We start from the raw sequence: 18,192 nt of genomic DNA on the forward strand, positions 1-18,192 counted from the left end.
TCTTTCTGCCCCCGACTCTGCTCCTGTCCCTTGCCCACGCCACCCAGGTTCTTTTAACCAGGTACACTGTTTACTGGCCAGGTGCACCATTTACTGAGCTGCTCTTGCACTAAGGCCCATACAAGTGACCCCACTGAGTCCTCCCATCCCCTTCTAGAGGGGAAAGAACCTGACTCTCCCCAAATCTCTTGGCCCTCTGCCTGAGTTGCACTGTTCTCCTTCCTTCCCTGCCAACCGCCACTCAACAGAATATTCATATCTGACACTTCTCTTACAGGAGCTTCTGCCCCCAGGTCTCTCTGTGCCAATCTTCATCTGTCATGTCCACCAAAGCCTTCCTGAACTGTCCCCACCTCCTCCTCCAGGAAGCCCTCCAGTCTAAATCTGTCTCTCACTGGTTGTTCTTCTGTTCTCACCTCGTCCTGTCCCCTGGTGTGAGCCTCTAGCTCATGGTGGATCCTGGGCTGTCCCACAAAATGAGGTCTTACAGCTCTTTGATGTGTCCCCCCTCAGGGGGTTCAAAAACACCTACTAACCAGATTCCACATGGATCCCTGGTGACCCACATCTAACCTGAGCCCTTGTTCCCACCGTAGATTACGAGGTCTGCCTAGACTAGAAAGATTCTCTTATGAAACAAAACAACAAAACCTCTGTGTGCCCAGAACTTAGTCCAGAACTGTGCACACAGTAGGTACACAATAAATGCTAAACTAAATGGAGGGCCTCTCTCTGCTCCCGCTCCCCAATGAACGTCTGTCTGAGTGTGGAAGTGCTATGGCGATAGAAGACACAAGTGACAAGCCAGACAGATAGGTCCCTCTCTGCCTCCGCGTGTGGATTTGTGACTCAATAGCTTATCAAGGGCTACACCGCGGCGCGGCTTAGTAACATTAAAAGATTCCAGCACTGCCTTGTGTTCCGCCTCCGGTCCCCACAGCACCGAGGGCGTTGTCCACGTGCATGCAAGGGCAGCATTTTGCTTCATGAGCAGTTCTGGACAGGGATGGTGGGAGATGTTGCTAGAGGGAATTGTGGCGCTGGGCTTAGAAACGAAGGGACAAGAAGGTCTCAGAAGCTGGGGCCTCCAGAGAGCAGGGCCAGGGCGCTGTAGCCCCCGAGTGGGGACTGGGGAGGCGGCCTTGGTGGCATCCTGGGGTTCCCTCCCTGGTGCTGTCCTGGTTCTGCTGGTCATGAGACAGGAATAGCCAGGCAAGGCAGGGGTGCCAAGAGCACCGGCGTTCCTGGTACCTTCGTGAGATCCTGTCCGTTGGCATCCCAGCCCTCCAGCTCCCTGTGAGTCGGTGTTAAGGGGCAGCCTGGGGCGTCTTTCTCTTCTGATGGCAGGGGCCTCATGGCCCGACTGGAAGCTGCTGCAAGGCTGTGAAATGGCAGGGGCTAGGAGTGGTGGGGGCTCACATGCACCCTGGAGGAAGGACCACTGTCCCTAAAGCTAACAGGACAGGAGGCCTGGGGTTGGAGCTGGCTCTGCCCCTTCCTTGGTGGGTGACCTTCGGCAAATCACACGATCCCTCTGGACCTTTGTGTCCTCTTTACTGTACCGACCACAATGCAGAATGAAAGAGAAAATGCCTGTGCTGCGGCAAGGGGCCTGCTCCCACCGAAGGTCAGTGAGACCTGCTGTTTTCGTGGGTGGGAGTCCCACCCCAGGACTCCCCCCAAAACTTAACCCAACTGTCACTCAAGACGCGCCTCCTCCGTGAGGCCTTCCCCGGTGAGCCAGGCATCACACTGTGTCCTCCAGCTAAAGCAGGGCTCTCAAACCAGCTGTGCAGAAGGACCACATAGATTTTTCCAATCCGTGGCAGACTGGCATGTTGTCCTGCTGTGCAGCCTGCACCACGTGATTCACCTGGCAAGTCTGACAGCATCTGAATTGGTCTAGACCCTGTTTGATGAGATGAGTCCTGACTACATCCTCGGATGTCACCGCAGGGACGGATTCACATCAAATGCTTACTTTCCAGTTTTGTACTTCTCAAGTTGTAGACCAGGAACCAATCATTGGTTGGTTGGCAAACTTAACCAATTGGACCAGTCCTCACCACCCTTTGAATAGTGTGGGCCTAAAGCCCTCCTTTGGGGCCAGAATTCACTGCCTGGCCCAGATCTCTGGTTCACCCTTCACACAGCCTGGCCCTCCTGCCATGCTTCTTGCGCTTGTGCGTCTCCATTGCATGGATGTGAGTGATGTAGTGGCTCTTTCTGGCAGCCAAGGCTGGGTGACGGAAGAAGGAAGAACCCTTGTCCGGGAGGAGGAAACTCTTTGGTTTACTCAGACTCCTTACCCAGTGGCGGGTTCTGAGCAGGCCCCTTCCCCTTCCTTGTCACACTCATCAATCTGCACTTGTCACCAAGGTGAGCTGAGGAGCCATGATGAGTGGTCGCAGCCCCTAGTGGGGCAAGGGCAGCCTTGCTGTGTGTGGGTTCCCCGAAGCTCACAGGACTTAGCCCCACACTGGTTCTACCCTTTGTCCCCGCATTCATCCAAGGGAAAGGAACCCAACTTCCCCAGGGCCCAGGACCTGGCTCTGCCTCCTGCCTCTGAGGTGCCGGCCCTGGGGAGGCTCTGGTGGAGCTTTGGCTGGGTGAGCTCAGCTTGCTGACTCTGGGAAGAGGCTGCTGTTTGAGCTCTTTCTGGGCTGCCTCATTCCTCAACTTTGGCTGCATCAGCAGGCAGACCTTCCTGCATCTCCCGTGAACCCCATACAGGAGGAGATCTGGAGGAGCTGGCAGCAGGGCCAGGACAGAGTGAGTGAGGGGGAAGGAGTTCCCATCTGCCCAGCTGGCCAGGAAAGGTCATTTCCACCAGCCCCCTGCCTTCAGACTGAGGCCAGGAGGTGGGAGACCGACTGATCCAAGGTCTCACAGGGCATTCACTGAGTACAGTCCAGGTCCTCTTCCTGCCTTGAAGGTGCCTCCCTCTTGTAACCCCACACACTCTTCCCAAGGTCCCCCCTACAGCCACCTTCCTCCCCCACCCCACCCCCATAATGGGCAGGCAGGCAAGTGTCTTCAAAGCTGAGATGGAGCATTGCAACCCTCCAACCCAGGGCTTCCCAACCTCAGCACTATTGACATTTGGGGCTGGATAATCCTTCACTGTGGGGGCTGGCCTGTGCATTTTAGGATGTTTATCAGCATTCCTGGCCTTTACCCATTAAATGCCAGTAGCACCTCCCCCTTCCTGATTATAGCAACCAAGAATATCTTCAGACATTGCCAAGCGTCCCCCGGGAGGCAAAATGGCCTCCAGGTGAGAATCTCTGAGCTGGCTGAGTTATCTTCACTTCTGTTGATGCTTCAGAATCACTGGAGAGCATTTTAGAAATATGAGGGTCCCTGAGCTCCCCACAGGCCTACTGAACCCCCGTTTTGGGGGTGAAGTGTGAGAAATGGGATTTTCTGTCTCGCAGGTCAGGTGTTAAGCACTGTCTGGAGATTCTGATTTTGTCTAAGTCACTGCCTGTACAAGCAGAGAATCAGAGGACGGGGCCGTTGCCTGTTTTATGGACGACTGTCTGGTTAGTCCTAATTTCTGCCCTAAATATCCCTGTTCGGTGGGGCTTGGTGGTCCAGCAGCCCCCTTTAAACTGACCTCTGGCCTTGGAAGGCAGTCATTTCTCCAGGAAAAACAGCCCCAAAGCCTTTAGCATTTTTAAATAAAATAGAACCTAATTTCCAGCCACCAGCTTCACTCTTCCTTCCTGGCCCTCTGTAAATCCCTTTTAAAACGCAGCTCCATAGAGGACATCTTTTCTCTGCCGACACTGAAATCCCCCTCACTTTACACTTGTCAGAGAGCGGCTGAGCTGAGAGCACAGCTGATAGTGTCACCTGCGTAGCTGGTGTCTCTACGGCTGTCCCCACACCTCAGCTCTGCCTCCCACCCCCTCAGGGACGGTTTCCCAGTGCCTGGGAGCCACTTACAGCTAACAGCTCCCAGGGGCAGGCACTGGATCAGAACCCCGGGCTGGGCTCCCCTCTTTTGTGAGAGCCAAACGGAGCCCTTCCTGAGTCCCATCCATTGGCAGGGTCCTACTGGTGTCTACTCCCCCCCGTTCCTACTTCCAGCTCTGGGGGAGCTGGGCTGCAGCCAGGAGCCAGAGTTTGAAAGGCAAAGGAAACCTGTACTCATGTGTCTTTTGGCGGATCCAGGCTTGTGACGAGGAGGAGGAGGGAAGGGAAGGCAGGCAGGGCAGGCAGGGAAACAGGCTGTACTGCCCAGGGACAGGAGCATGGCTGCAATCCCAGTCCCTCCATCCCTCTAGTTACTGCAGTCAAAACCCTGGGTAAGTTACCATCTCTGGGTGCACCAGTCTCTCGTCTGAACAGTGGGGAGATAGTAAAGGCTCTGGCTTGCAGGGGTCGAGAAGGATTAAATGAAGAAATTCACAGGGCCTGGCACTGTGCAAGCCTTCAGTAAAAGCTGAAGAAAGAAAGAAGGAAGAAAGGAAGGAAAGAAGGGAGGGAGGAAAATGGAAGCCAGGGAAGACCGAGAAAGATAGGGTAGTTAAGACAGGGAGAGAGGAAGATGGGGAGGAGAGAGAGGCAGGAGGCTGAGAAGGCACGGGCTACAAGAACATATCCATGAGTGAATCTGAGAGCAAATCATACTAAGATGGGGAGCAAGCGAATGCATGAGAGGCAGAAACGGAGGGAAGACAAGGAGGATGGTAGGTCAGCCATGCTCCGGGCACCCCCTGCTCCCATGCCCAGCAAATCTGTATCATTGACCCGGATGTACACTCCACTTCTGTAGGTGACTGCTGCTGGCTTCTGGGAAAGAGTGGTGCTGGAAAGTGGGGTGCATGCCCTGAGCGGGCAGGGGGCTGGGCAAGGGGCACTTCTGGGGAGAAAGGCCCAGTCAGGAAGGAAGAACGTGCAAGGTTGAGTAACAGAGTGGCGTCCATTGGTGCCGCCTGCGCACCAGCCCCATGCTGTTTTATATGCACCACATTGTTGAATCTCTCCAGGAGCTTTGGGATGTGAATATTTTATCCCTGTCTGCCCCGTTTACAGATGAGGAAAATGAGGCTCAGAAAAGTTTAGTGATTCTCCCAAGGTCACACAGGTAGGAAGGGGTGGATAAAAGATTCCAACAAGCATCTCTCTAGCCCCAAGTTTAGAGATTTGAATTTCTACTCTCCTGTACATCCTGGAGCCAGGGCATATTCCGACCTGGAAAGGAACGTAGCTCCCCATGTGACCTCCCCATTCTACAGATGAGGAAACTGAGGCGGGGAAGTGACTTCTCTACCATCATGGAGCAAGTTCAGCAGAGTCAGAACGCGGTCCCAGCCCTGTGCTTCCCACCCAGAGTGCTTTTCCCTCTAGCACACCCTTCTGGACTCCAAGGCGCGGGGCTATGCCGGGAGCAAGGAGAGGAGAGGGAGCTCCTGCTGAGCGGGAGGAACAGAGAGGAAAATGAGAAAAAGGAAACAGGCCCCTCACAATCTCCTACTGGGAATCATCATGAGACTCCATGGTCAGAGGGGGCAGAAAGTGAAAACCCATCTGTTCACTTATTCAGTCATTTATTCATTCAACAAACATGTTAGGGCCTGCTCTCTATCGGGCCCCACTGAGGATACAAAAATAGCCAAACAGGGGCTGAGCATGGTGCCTCACGCCTGTAATCCCAGCAGTTTGGGAGGCCAAGGTAGGTGGATCATCTGAGGTCAGGGGTTCGAGACCAGACTGGCCAACATGGCAAAACCCCATCTCTAATAAAAATGTAAAAACCAGGTGTCGTGGTGGGTGCCTGTAATCCCAGCTACTTGGGAGGCTGAGGCATGAGAATCTCTTGAACCCAGGAGGTAGAGGTTGCAGTGAGCTGACATCACGCCATTGCACTCCAGCCTGGGCAACAAGGCGAGACTCTATCTCAAAAAAAAAAAAAAAAAAGCCAAACACAGATCTTGCCCGCAGGGAGCTTATAACCCAAGCTTATAATAGTGCATCTGGAACCTTGGAAGGGCGTGTGTGACTCTGAAGCTGGGGTCTCATGGCCCTCGCTGCCCTAGGGTGTGGGAGGCAGGTGACCCACTATTTCTAGCCCTGCTGCAAGGCTTTCTTAGGGGAGCAGAGGCGTGAAGTAGCAGGGAGGGCGGGCAGGGGACACCCTGAGCCGGGGCCCCAGGGAGAAGGCCGGGGGCGGGGACACCCAGGCATCCCCCCTCCCTTAACTGTAGGCAGGAGATTTTCCTTTCCATTTTTTCTTCTCTGTACAACAGCAATTTAAGTTAATTAAATGTAACAATAAATTATTTCTCAGCTGCCTGGAATAAATCTTTCAGTGCTCACGCACTTTGAGGGGAAGCACTGGCTCTTTGCCTTGAGATGGGGACCGGTTGTGGCTGTCACAGAAAGAGGCTGTGGGAGGAGGCCCAGGCCCAAGGCAGGATGGGGAGAAGCCTGGGCAGTCAAGAGGGCTGAGAAAGGACGCCTGGCATCGCTGTCCTCTGTCCATAGTCTAGTTTTACTCTGGCTGGTCTCCATCTCTGGGTGGATGGGAAGAAGGTACCCCATGAGGGTGCCCCTCTGCTGGTACACATCTTGCAAGTCTATCCCCCACTGACCCGTCCGCTTGGCACTTCTATAGCAAGAAATTCTGCAGAAACCACACAATTGCATGTGGGGCCTGCCCTGCTCTTATATTCAATTAGTCCATAACTACAGATATATCCCCCGTAGGTACAGAGACATTTCTGAAGAGTTGATTGCACAGATGCTTTATTTCTGCAAACAAGATCCCGGTATTTAAATGCAACGGGGGACCCAGCTTTTTAGAGAACTCTTCATTTATGACCTCATTTCTTTTTCGGCATTTAGATTTTCTTCTCTTGCCTTTGCTTAAAATAGGCTCCACCTGAAGACAATGCAAAGCAAAGCAGAGTCAGAAGGGTCGGATATTGGGATTGTGGAGCCTGCAGGACCCCAGGACCCAGGACCTTGGCCAGCAGATGGAAAGTGTGGGCTGGGGCCCTTGCCTCTGGGGTCGCCAGGGAGAGCTTCAATCTTGGCCATACACTGGAGAGTCAGGGGCTTCTCTGGGCCCCGAGTCAGGGTCTGCCAGAGTCTCCCAGGCCAGGGAAGGCAACAAGGCCTGGTTTCGCCCTGACCTGCTGAACTGCCTCTGTGGAACAGGTGGCTGTCGGCTGTCTCGCTGGGATGATGAAGGTGACAAGCTGGCATAATTCACTGCTCAGGAACCTGCCACGGCACTCCAGGCCGACTGGATCCATCTCAGCCCAGTATCTGAGGCTCTCCACAGGCAGCCTGCTACACCCCCACAAGCTCAGGACCCTCTCCTTGCCAGGAAGGCCCTCTCCCTCCCTGTGACAGCCACATCCACTCTGCCCCATCCTCCAGCTCACCTCCCCCAGGAAGCCTGCCCTCACGGCCATGGTGCTGACCCATCTGAAACTCCATGGTCCCCTGCCCTCAGTCTGCACCTCATCTTGCCATCATCATGTACGTGTGTGTCTGTCTGTCCTTCCCCATCTCTTCGGAGTTCCTTTCCTTTTTTCCAAATCATGTATACATAGTCCTGTACTCTTTGAATGAAGGATCCTAGACCACCAAGGGGGTTGGAGACACCACTCGATCCAGTGGATTTCAAACCTAAAAAGCAGGAAAAACTCCTTCCCAAAGGAAGGCTTCCTGAGAAGGCAGAAGGACCTGGCAGAAAATGAGGAGAGGCCACGTCCTGCCTTCGAGGCCTCCCCCAGGGCCCGGAAGGGACATCAGGAAAGCTGCTCCAGGCCAGCCCTCTGCAATGGAGGCGCATTCTGGGGCCCAGAACAGCCACGCCGTGCTGATGAGCCTGCTGATGCTTGTAGGGACTTTACATGGCAGAAGCAGCTCTCCTGGTTCCCGTCAAGTGGCCCATCTCCCAGTGAAGGGGGTAAGAAAGACCACATTGCCCCCACTGCGCAGATGAGGAAGTTCAGCCTCAGAAGAGTCAGGTGACTCACCGAAAGCCACACAGGCAGTGGCAGGACTGCCTTGGGGCTCAGCAGAAGGGTGAGGAACTGTGTTGAAGGATGGCTCTCCAGCTGTGGCTCTGCCAAAGGCCAGCCGGTCCCTGACCCCTGGGGGCTCTGGGGGCTCCCCCAAGCTGAGCATCAGTGCTAGCTGTGAAAGGAGAGGGAAAACAGGCTCCCTTTTCCCTGTTCCCCAGGAACTTGTAGGAACTAGGCCTGAGATGCCTCAGCTGCCTCCAGGCCACCCTTCCCTCCCTCCAGTGGCCCTTCAGGACCCTCCCCAAAAGGTTAATTACCGAATCATCGCATCAAAGGAAATTGCACTTTTGTGCCTTAAAGACCAAACTGAGCTTCAGCAACACGGTTATTTATGGTCTCTAATAAGCATTTTCTGGGTGTGATTAACCTTTATGCCAAAATCACACTGGGAATTGGGATGGCAGCTTCATTCCAGTCCCATTCTGTGCTGGCCCTGGGGGTGGGGGTGTGAGTAGCAGCTGCAGCAGACTGGAGCAGGCCATGTCAGAGCCCGGCCCTCCACCCGCTCCACAGGCTCCTGCACCACCTCCTTCTCCCCTGCCCATCCCTTCTGCCAGAGCCCTGTCTTGACCTGCTCCTGGCCAGCCAGAAGGCGCGACTCTCCTCATGGTTCATCTCCTTGAAAGACAGGCAGGAGCACCTGCTTGCTGAATCCCAGCTCCTAAAAACAGTTCTGTGACACTGGGCACATCAACTACCCCAGACTTAAAATGGGAGCGTGATACCCGCCTGGTCTGCTTTCCCTTCCATGGCAGGGACCCTCTAGATCTTTGGCAAATCCTTTTACGAGATGCTATAATTGAGCTGCACACACCCTTGGCCTCAGATTTTAACCTTGAAGGTTTGGCTCTTTGGTGAGTGGAGAGATTTGTAGCTGAGATGCAAGTTTTATTTGGGGCCTTGGAGCTGCCAGGCTGGTGCACGGAAGCAAGGCATTAGCCGGTGGGTGAACCTCGTGCTCTGCCAGCTTCAGCTTCAGTGCCGTTTTGATTTTCTCTACTAGTTGGAAGATAGTAAATCACATGAAGTCTTGAAAACTTGTTTCTGAAAGGAGCGCCAGTGGCTGGGGCTGGTGATGGAGTGGAAGAGCAAGAGGCATCCAAGAAAGGCCAAAAGCGCTTTGGTTTGATTTCAGAGAAGATGACATGTTCAGTTCACCCCATTTACCATATGCTTCAACTGTAGTTACCACTGTTTGGGGGGTGCTAGTTGTTGGTGAGAAGTGGAGGAAGCCAAGAACCCTCCCCAGGAAAATGGTTTTCATCACACACACCGACCGCATTTATCTGCAGATCTTCATACTGCCTGTTCCCCAGGTTCAGAATCTCCATTTTTTTGTTATTGTTGTTTTTGTCCGGGCGCGATGGCTCACGCCTGTAATCCCAGCACTTTGGGAGGCCGAGGCGGGCGGATCACCTAAGGTCAGGAGTTTGAGACCAGCCTGGCCAACATGGTGAAACCTCATCTCTACTAAACACACAAAATTTAGCTGGGCGTGGTGGTGCAGGCCTGTAATCCCAGCTACTAGGGAGGCTGAGGCAGGAGAATTGCTTGAACCCATGAGACAGAGGTTGCGGTAAGCCGAGATTGCACCACTGCACTCTAGCCTGGGCGACAGAGCGAGACTCCATCTCAAAAAGCAAACAAACAACAGAATTCTCCGTTTTAAGGGGAAACAAACAATATCCTTGAAACTTTGGGAGCCTGTTCCTGCCAGTGCAGTAATTGCCTGTTGATGGAGATAGAAAACCACAGTGAAGCTTGAAGAGGAGATCAGCAGATGGTGGAAGGAAATATGCAGGAAATCTTGGGACTTTTCAGAGAAGTGTGATTCAGGAATAAGGCATAAGCCCTCACAAACCTTCCCCAGAGCAAGAGGTGGCACAGGCACAGATTCTGCTACAGAGCAGACCTTTCTGGAGAGGAAAAGGTTGGTTTGGGAATTTTAAGAAGCATTTTTCTTTGCATAATGCAACACCAGTCCTCTGTTTGTCAAAAATGGCTGTGTGAACCATCACATTCAAGAAAGAGACCCAAGTGTCAGGGTTCTAGGCAGCCAAGGGCAGACTAGCCCTTTGCCTGGTATTTGGCTTCGTTTTCTGACACATAAAGATTTGCTCTGCTCCTCTGTGCATGCCAGGACATTAAGATGCAAAAATAAGAACTTACAGCCTGTATACTTGCCATCTAATTAGTGTCTTGGGTCCTAAGTGCTTTGTGCCGAGGTGGTTTTAGTGCACTTGGGCTGGTCCAAGGGCTCTACTTGTGAGCCTCACGAGCACAGGGTCCAGTGGGTGTACAGAGTGCACTAGGAAAAGGGGTACATTGGAGGGAGAACTGAGCTGCTTTGCTTTGGAGGGTTGGGCAGGTACTGCTAAGCGGAGGGGCCCTGGAACTGGCGTCTGAAGAATGGAGAGTAGACAGGTGACCAGGAGGGTGGCACGGACTGCATGGGCAGAGGGTTGCAGACCTGAGAAGGATCCCAGATACTGGGAGATGATAAGTAATTGGATGGAAATAGAACATGATGTGCCTTCGCGGTGGGGGATCTGAAAGACCAGAGCACGAAGCACAGCTTAAGGATTAGATGGATAAATGGAATGTCAGGCAATGGGGCTGATATTGTCAAATAGGATGTCTTCAGTTTCTTTTCTTTCTTTTTTATATATTTTATTTATTTATTTATTGAGACAGAATCTTGCTCTGTTGCCCAGGCTGGAGTGCAGTGGTACGATCTCGGCTCACTGCAACCTCCACCTCCTGGATTCAAGTGATTCTCCTGCCTCAGCCTCCTGGGTAGCTGGGACTACAGTTACGTGCCACCACACCCAGCTAATTTTTGTATTTTTAGTAGAGACGGGAGTTTCACCATGTTGGCCAGGCTGGTCTCGAACTCCCGACCTCAGGTGATCCACCTGCCTCAGCCTCCCAAAGTGCTGGGATTACAGGCATGAGCTACCATGCCTGGCCAGTGTCTCCAGTTTCTTTAATTTGCCTGCGGCTTAGCTGGCTCTGGGAGCCCTAGTTTGATAGAGAGAGAGAAAGAGAGAGAGAGAAAGAGAGAGAAAGAGAGAGAGAGAGAGTGTGTGTGTGTGTGTGTGTGTGTGTGTGTGTTGGGAGGTGGCGTGGGCAGATGTGGGGTGGGAAATGAGGAGCAAAGATTTCTAGTCCCCTTCTAGAATAGAAGGGGTCTCTGGCCCTAGCATCTGAGCTGCCCCTCTCTGGGGACAGGGCCGAGTCTGGGTCCCTGCTGATTGCTGAGCGGGCAGTGCAGCTTTGTCATGAGAACACTTTGCTTTCTGCTTAGCTGGCAAGAGCCACCGGCTGGCCTGGTGGCCTCCTCCTCTCTCTACTTCTGCATTTTCACTTGGAAAATGAGGGTAAAGATAGTTCTCCATCCCTTTGGAGACTGTGAAGTTTAATTACTGATTAATAAAGTGTTGGAAGTTCCTTGAGGCCAGAGAGATGAATGGGTTTGTTATCATCACTCCTGAGTCCCAGGAGCGAGTTGGCTAACCCCAGTGCCATCTTGCTGAGTGTCCCGTGTGCAGAGCACAGGGTGGGGGTGTGGAGCTGGGGTTGTGCTTCAGAACCTGGAGCTTGGTGCAGGGCAGAGAGTCCCCTGTGAGAGTGCCAGCGAGGGAATGGAGTGAACAAAGCCACTACAAACTCAGGCACTACAGACTCAGGGGACCATGTGGGTGAGTGATGGGTAGTGGGAACCAGGCTGTGACGATGAATGGCCACTGTTCCCCTGAACCTTGTAATGTGAGTGGGAGAGAAGGGAGCAGAGTCTGCCTTCATCATCAGGACAGGAGTGGGAGGGAGTGGGTGTCGTGAAAGGGGTTGGCCCTCGTGGAGTGGGGTGGTGTGAGGTAAGGGAGAACATTCCCAGCAGGTGAACATGGAAAAGGCAGATCAGTTTGCTTGTAAGGATAGGGGGAAGGTCCTGAGATCTGAAAAGGGTGAATGGAGAGGAGTCCAGGGAAGAGAGGATTGACAGCCCTGGAGGGTATGGGGTGGGCAGGGAAGGAGGAATGGAGTCTGGCTTGGGAAGACGACGCATGAGCAGGACCCGACTGGAGTAAAGCAAGTGAGGCATTTCCTCAAGCTCACCCCAGAAGGAGGTGCCAGCAACCTCAGTAATCACAACAGATTTTTTTTTTTTTTTTTTTTTTGAGATGGAGTATTATTCCATCGCCCAGACTGGAATGCAGTGTTGCAATCTCAGCTCACTCCAACCTCAACCTCCCGGGTTCAAGCAATTCTCCTGCCTTAGCCTCCAGAGTAGCTGGGATTACAGGTGCCTGCCACCACGCCTGGCTAATTTTTGTATTTTTTGTATTTTTAGTAGAGACAGGGCTTCACCATGTTGACCAGGCTGGTCTCAACTCCCGACCTCAGGTGATCCACCTGCCTCAGCCTCCCAAAGTGCTGGGATTACAGGCGTGAGCCACTGTACCCGGCCGTGATAGATAATATTTTAATATCATTCCTGACTTTTTCCCTTTTTGCCCCAAGCTCCAACATGGCCCGGCACTGTTACTGAGCCTATTTTCCTTTAAAGAGTTTTTGATATTTTGCTCATCATGGATTTTTTGGTGTTAATTTTTATTTTAAAAAAATATGTTAAAATATTCTGTATCTTGACGACTAAGTTTTTCGATGCTCCCTTCACTTTTACACTCACCACGTGGAGTCCCGGCCCCTTGCGAGAAGGCTGCGTGCTGCCTGGGCTGACCACCGACTTGCTTCTAGCCTACACCCTAACCTAGCAGCTTTGCTCACTAAGGGACTTGACAAGCCCCTATCTCTCTCCCAATCTCATTTTCCTGCTGTGAAATCCTAAGTTGGCTTCCAGAGCTAAGGGTCTGTGTCTGAGGTTCCTTAGTGAAATTTGCAGTTGGTTACGGAAATGGTCTGGGGCTGAGACACCTGGCCATGAGGTCGGGGACCTCAGAAGGAGGGGACCCCAAGAAGAAACAGCAGAGCAGTGATGAGGAGAGCAGCCTCCCATGAGGCCTCTCGGGCTTCGGGCTCACCACCCTGTCTGGGAACTCTGCTGGTGGCCGGGCACCCAGCGCCCCACAGCCAGAGGCAAGGGCCGGTTACAATGCTCCCCTCTCCCTGCCCCTCACTCATGCTTCTTAATCCCTTTGGAATCGAATCCCAGGGGAAACAGCCACTTCTCTTCCAACAACTAAAAAAAACCCACCAAGTTCAGATCTGTCAACATATCCTTCTTGAGTGCCTATTGTATACCAGAAACACAATGTCATTCATTCATTTCTTCAGCAAAATTGAGTGCAATGAACAAAACCTCTGCCCCCACAGAGTATGCAGGGCTATTTGAAGGACTTCTACATACATACATCATGTAAGCTTAAAGGGGGTGGGACCATTATGCCCAGTTTTACAGGTGAGGACACTGAGGCACACACAGGTCAAGTCACCTGCCCATGACAACACAGCAAAATGGGGGGCTGGACACTCGGCCTCTCTCTTGACTCTAACCCTGTCGGGAGGGGGTAATGTGATGGTTGTGTGGGTGGGTTTAGTTGAAGAAGGGTCAGTCCTCCAGGTATAGGGCCTATGCCACTCCCTTCCCAACTGGGCTAAAATTCTGGAATCAGAGTGACACGGAGCCTTCAGGGAGGTTAAAGGGCAAAGGTCTGCCCTAGAATAGGGTGCCCGTCTTTCCAGACACATTTATCCCTTACCTCTCTGTGCCTCAGTTTCCTCATCTGCAAATAGGCACAGCCACACCAGCCCCAGGGAAAACTGTGTGCCACGGCAGATGTACAAGAGCTTGATAAATGGTGAGGCACAATTTGTGATGACGGATAATTAGGCAGGCAGGGATGAGGGCCCGGGAAACAGTTCACAGAACAAGAGGCCAGCTCTGGAGGGAGGGAGGGAAGGGGGTGCACGTATGGGGATCTGTGAAGCCGCGGTGGTCAGCGGGCCGGTGGGAGTGGCGGGTGGGTGTGTGTGTGCACGTGGTGGGACACCGCTGGACCATGCTCAGGATCCCATGGGGATGGAGGTGGCTTCCTCTGGTAGCACCCCAGCCCCTAGGGGTAAAATTCACGTCTTCCCTAGGAGCCTGGGCTCCTGCTCCTGTCAGCCTCCCTGCCAGGCCCCTCCATGAGCAGGGCAACTCCAGGCCCTCCAGGCAGAGAGGACCCAGAGGGAGGAGAAAGGAGACAGGGGGTGGGTGTCTGGGAAGCAACTTGATGTGTGACAGGGTGGGAGGGAAAGCAGGCAGGTGCAGTGTAACCCCTGCAGTTTTCCTGGGCAATGGAACGATAGGCTCATGGCTCATGGCACCTGCCTAATGTGTCCTTCGCCTCCTGTGCCTGCAGGCCCTTCTCCTTCTGGGGCTGAACCCCGTCTCCGCCTCCCTCCAGGACCAGCATTGCGAGAGCCTGTCCCTGGCCAGCAACATCTCAGGTGAGTTCCCTCAACCCCCTCCTGCAAGATTCCTGGTCACCACAATGCCCCCCATCCCAGGTCTGCCAGAGCCTGCACACAGAACCATGCCCTAAGGCAGGATTCGCAGAGTCATTTCCTCTCCAGGGCTGCAAGCAATTCTTCTCGTCTCCACGGAGTGCCGTGTTGAGAAGGATCCTGAAGTTGGGTGTAAGGTTGGTAGGGAAGAGCTGCAGTTGGTTGGTGGCACCTGGAGTTTGCAGCAAGGATTCTGAGTAGTTATCTTCCCTGCTTTAGGGTGGGCACAGGGGAGGTCATCCCAGCCCTTGCTGCTGAGTTGTGACTCGGGGAGGCTTTAAGGGAGGAAGAAAGGCTGTCACAGTCTGCAGCTAAAAATGCCCAGAGTGTAATACTCCATAGTGCTAACACGTGCCAGGCACTGATCGAGGACTGGAGCTGTACTGACCCAATTTGCTCAACGTCCCTCTGAGGTAGGTGCTGTTGTCCCCATTTTACACATAAGAAAACTGAGGTACAGAGAACTAGTGAGCGCCAGAGCCCTGAGTGGAGCACGGGCAGCCCAACTTCTTGTTGTGGTCTCCAGCGCCGTGCTCTGTACCTCTCCAACAGAAAAGACAGCATGGCTGCAAATATTAATACCTGCATCACTTTACCATTTACAGAGTGCTTTTGCATAATCACCTTATTTTATCCTCACAAGAGTTTAAAGCCCAACATTTGTACAGTTGAGGAAATGGAGGCACAGAAGAGTTACATAACCCCCATGGCACAGCGTGGTCAGTACATGGCAGTGACTGGGATCCAAATCTAGGTCTTTGGGCTGTCAAGGGCATGTTTTAAAACTCTGGGTGTGGTCCTGGCCATGGCTGCTGCTGGGGCAAAAATGGAGAGGGTTCCCTGCCCCTGAGTGTCTTTGGGAGGCTTGTGGACCTTCTGTTTAAGTCTTCAAGCCTCTCCTTGATTCACACCAACTCTTTCATGAAGCACCTACTACACAGCAGGCCCCACGCAGGGCACTGGGGAAACAAGAGGGGCTCACAGTCTAGTCTGGGAGTCTAATCCACAAATGCATGTGCAATGAGGCAGAGTGCAAGACGCATGCTAGTGAAAGTCGAATCCACAAATGCATGTGCAAGGAGGCAGAGTGCAAGACGCATGCTAGTGAAGAAACAGACGCAAGTGTCTGCAGGCAGGCAGGAGGCCTTCATTTCTGAAGCTGGCTCTGTGGGGACAGGAGGCCTCCATAACTCAGGGCATCTGCTTCCTGGCTAGCTGTTCCTTCACTAGGGAGAGCCTGGGGGCAGAGGAACAAGACCTGGACTTGGAGAAGGCACACTGGGTTCCTGTGCTGGCTCCCAGAAGGTGCCAGGTCATGTCCTGGCTAGGGGTGGGTACTGGTAGCCACAGGGATGACCTTACCCTCAACTCCCTTGAACCTCACCTTGTCTAAGCGTAGAGGGATAGGGGGGCTGTTACCTGCCCCAAGGATCTCTTATGAGATTCAGTGTGCTAAGTTTTATGGCAATATTTCACAAACTGTAAACTGTAGAGTGTCATGCCAGTATTAGGTTTGGTTTGGTTTGATTTTAGAGATGGGCTCTCACTCTATCACCTAGGCTGAAGTGCAGTGTCACAATCATAGCTTAGTGCAACCTCGATCTTCTGGGCTCAAGGAATCCTCCTATCTCAGCCTCCTAAGAAGCTAGGACTATGTGCACACCACCACACCTGGCCTAATTTTTTAAAAATTGTTTTGTAGAGACAGGATCTCTGTTTCCCAGGCTGGAGTGCAGTGGCACAATCATAGCTCACTGCAGGCCAGATCTGGGCTCAGGTGATCCTCCTGTCTCAGCCTCAGCAGGCTTTTAAAGGGCTTACTGTATAGGTGGAATGAAGGGAAGGTACTTGCCAGTAATTGCTCATAATAAGGGAAGGAGCAGGGAGGCTAGGCAGTGGTGGTGCAAATCCAGGGAGGCTTCCTGAAGGAGGAAGTTTCAAGGTGAATATTAAGAGACACTGTCAGTGTGAACTGGCAGAAAAGAGCCAGTGCTGTGAGCTACAGCAGGAGGTGAGCAAGGACCAGTAGGTGAGTTTGGCGGAAGGACCGGGGAGAAGTGAGGAGAGAGGAGTGGGAAACTGGGAAGGTACTGGGAGCCCAGAGCATCTGGCTGCAAAGTTGGTTACGCTGTGCTTGGGGAATGGGGAAGTAAGTTCTTGAGCGTGAGTCTGGAGTTCTAGGAAAGAGAGATGGGGAGGGAGGAGAGCTGCTCAGAGGCTAGGCCTGAGAGGAAAGGCCCTATCCCCAGCCCCCCATGCTCTGGGGTCAGGTCAGGCTCTATCAACTTGTTCGTTATGCTCAGGAGGACAGACATCCCTGAGCCCACGAAGGTGTCACCTGTCCTTGGAACCAGCAGGCCATGATGAATAGCGTTCATTCCCTGGCGATTTGTACTCCGTGCCGGTGCCCCCAGCCCAGCCCAGCCTGCCTGGCTGCATGGCACGCGATCCATCACCCTCCACAATGGCCTCTGATAATGGGCCATTTGTCTTCTGACTCGGAGACCTACCCAGACTGACGGGCACTGGTAGAGACAGATGGTGAGGGTGGGGCAGAGGGGCCGAGACAGATGGATGGGTGTCTGGCTGGGGCAGCTGGCACTGAGCCAGGGCCTTTGGGGGGGCCTTTCACATGCCTCATGCCAGGAACCGGGAGAGAGTGGGTCCCCAGAGCTGAGGCCTATCATGTGGCAGACCACAGACTTGGCGACTCATAAAATCATGGCATGAGTATGACAATGCCAGGAAGTAATAGAATTATTTACTAATGACATCACAGACAAATAGAATCTGAGTTGACAATTACCTGGGGTCATCAGTTATCATCTCTGGTCTTAAGGTAGTGAATGATAATTAATAATAGCTAGGCCAGGCATGGTGGCTCACGCCTGTAATCCCAGCACTTTGGGAGGCTGAGGCCGGAGTATCACTTGAGGTCAGGTGTTCGAGACCAGCCTGGCCAACATGGTGAAACCCCGTCTCTACTAAAAATAGAAATAAAAAATTAGCCAGGCGTGGTGGTGGGCGCCTATAATCCCAGCTACTCAGGAGGCTGAGGCATGAGAATCGCTTGAGCCTGAGAGGCCAGGGTTGCAGTGAGCCGAGATCACGCCACTGCACTCCAATCTGGGCAACAGAGCGAGACTCTGTCTCAAATAAGAATAACAATAATAATAGCTAATATTTATTTAGTGGCCACTATGTGTTGGAAACCATTCCAAGTGCTTAAATCTCATTCAATCATTATAATACTGTAGTCAGGAAATATTTTTATCCACATTTTACAGTAGAGGAACCTAAGGCTCAGATAAGTTAAACAAGTTGCCCAAACACACTAAGCTTCTACTAAGCAGTGGCTGCAGGATATAAACCATGTGGGTCTGATTTCAGATTTTGCCACCAGCACCGCGTTATGTGGCCACTCAGAGCTAGAGTGCCCAGGGCCCGGTGTAGTCAGCCATCTGGGGTGCAGTGCCACCCCTGCAGTGCCACCCACACCCACACTAGGTGTGCACATGGCCCCATATTCTCCTCCATGCCTCCTGTATGCCTGGCATTGTACTAGCTGCTGGGAAGGCAAAAGTGAAGAGCCCACAAACCCGCAGGACAGGAGGGCCATCCTCTTGTCCTGATG

At 52.9% G+C, this 18,192-nt stretch overlaps 1 protein-coding gene across 8 annotated transcripts in view; it reads left to right on the forward strand.

Moving 5' to 3' along the window:
* Positions 1-18,192, forward strand: part of CRHR1 (corticotropin releasing hormone receptor 1) — a 51,725-nt gene that overhangs the window by 7,987 nt on the left and 25,546 nt on the right. For all 8 annotated transcript variants that reach the window (XM_028835446.2, XM_077968450.1, XM_077968451.1 and 5 more), the window contains 1 exon segment: positions 14,414-14,501. In XM_028835446.2, coding sequence (XP_028691279.1) covers positions 14,414-14,501 — 88 coding nt within the window.

The sequence above is a fragment of the Macaca mulatta genome, chromosome 16 (genome assembly GCF_049350105.2).
Source record: "Macaca mulatta isolate MMU2019108-1 chromosome 16, T2T-MMU8v2.0, whole genome shotgun sequence".
NCBI lineage: Eukaryota > Metazoa > Chordata > Mammalia > Primates > Cercopithecidae > Macaca > Macaca mulatta.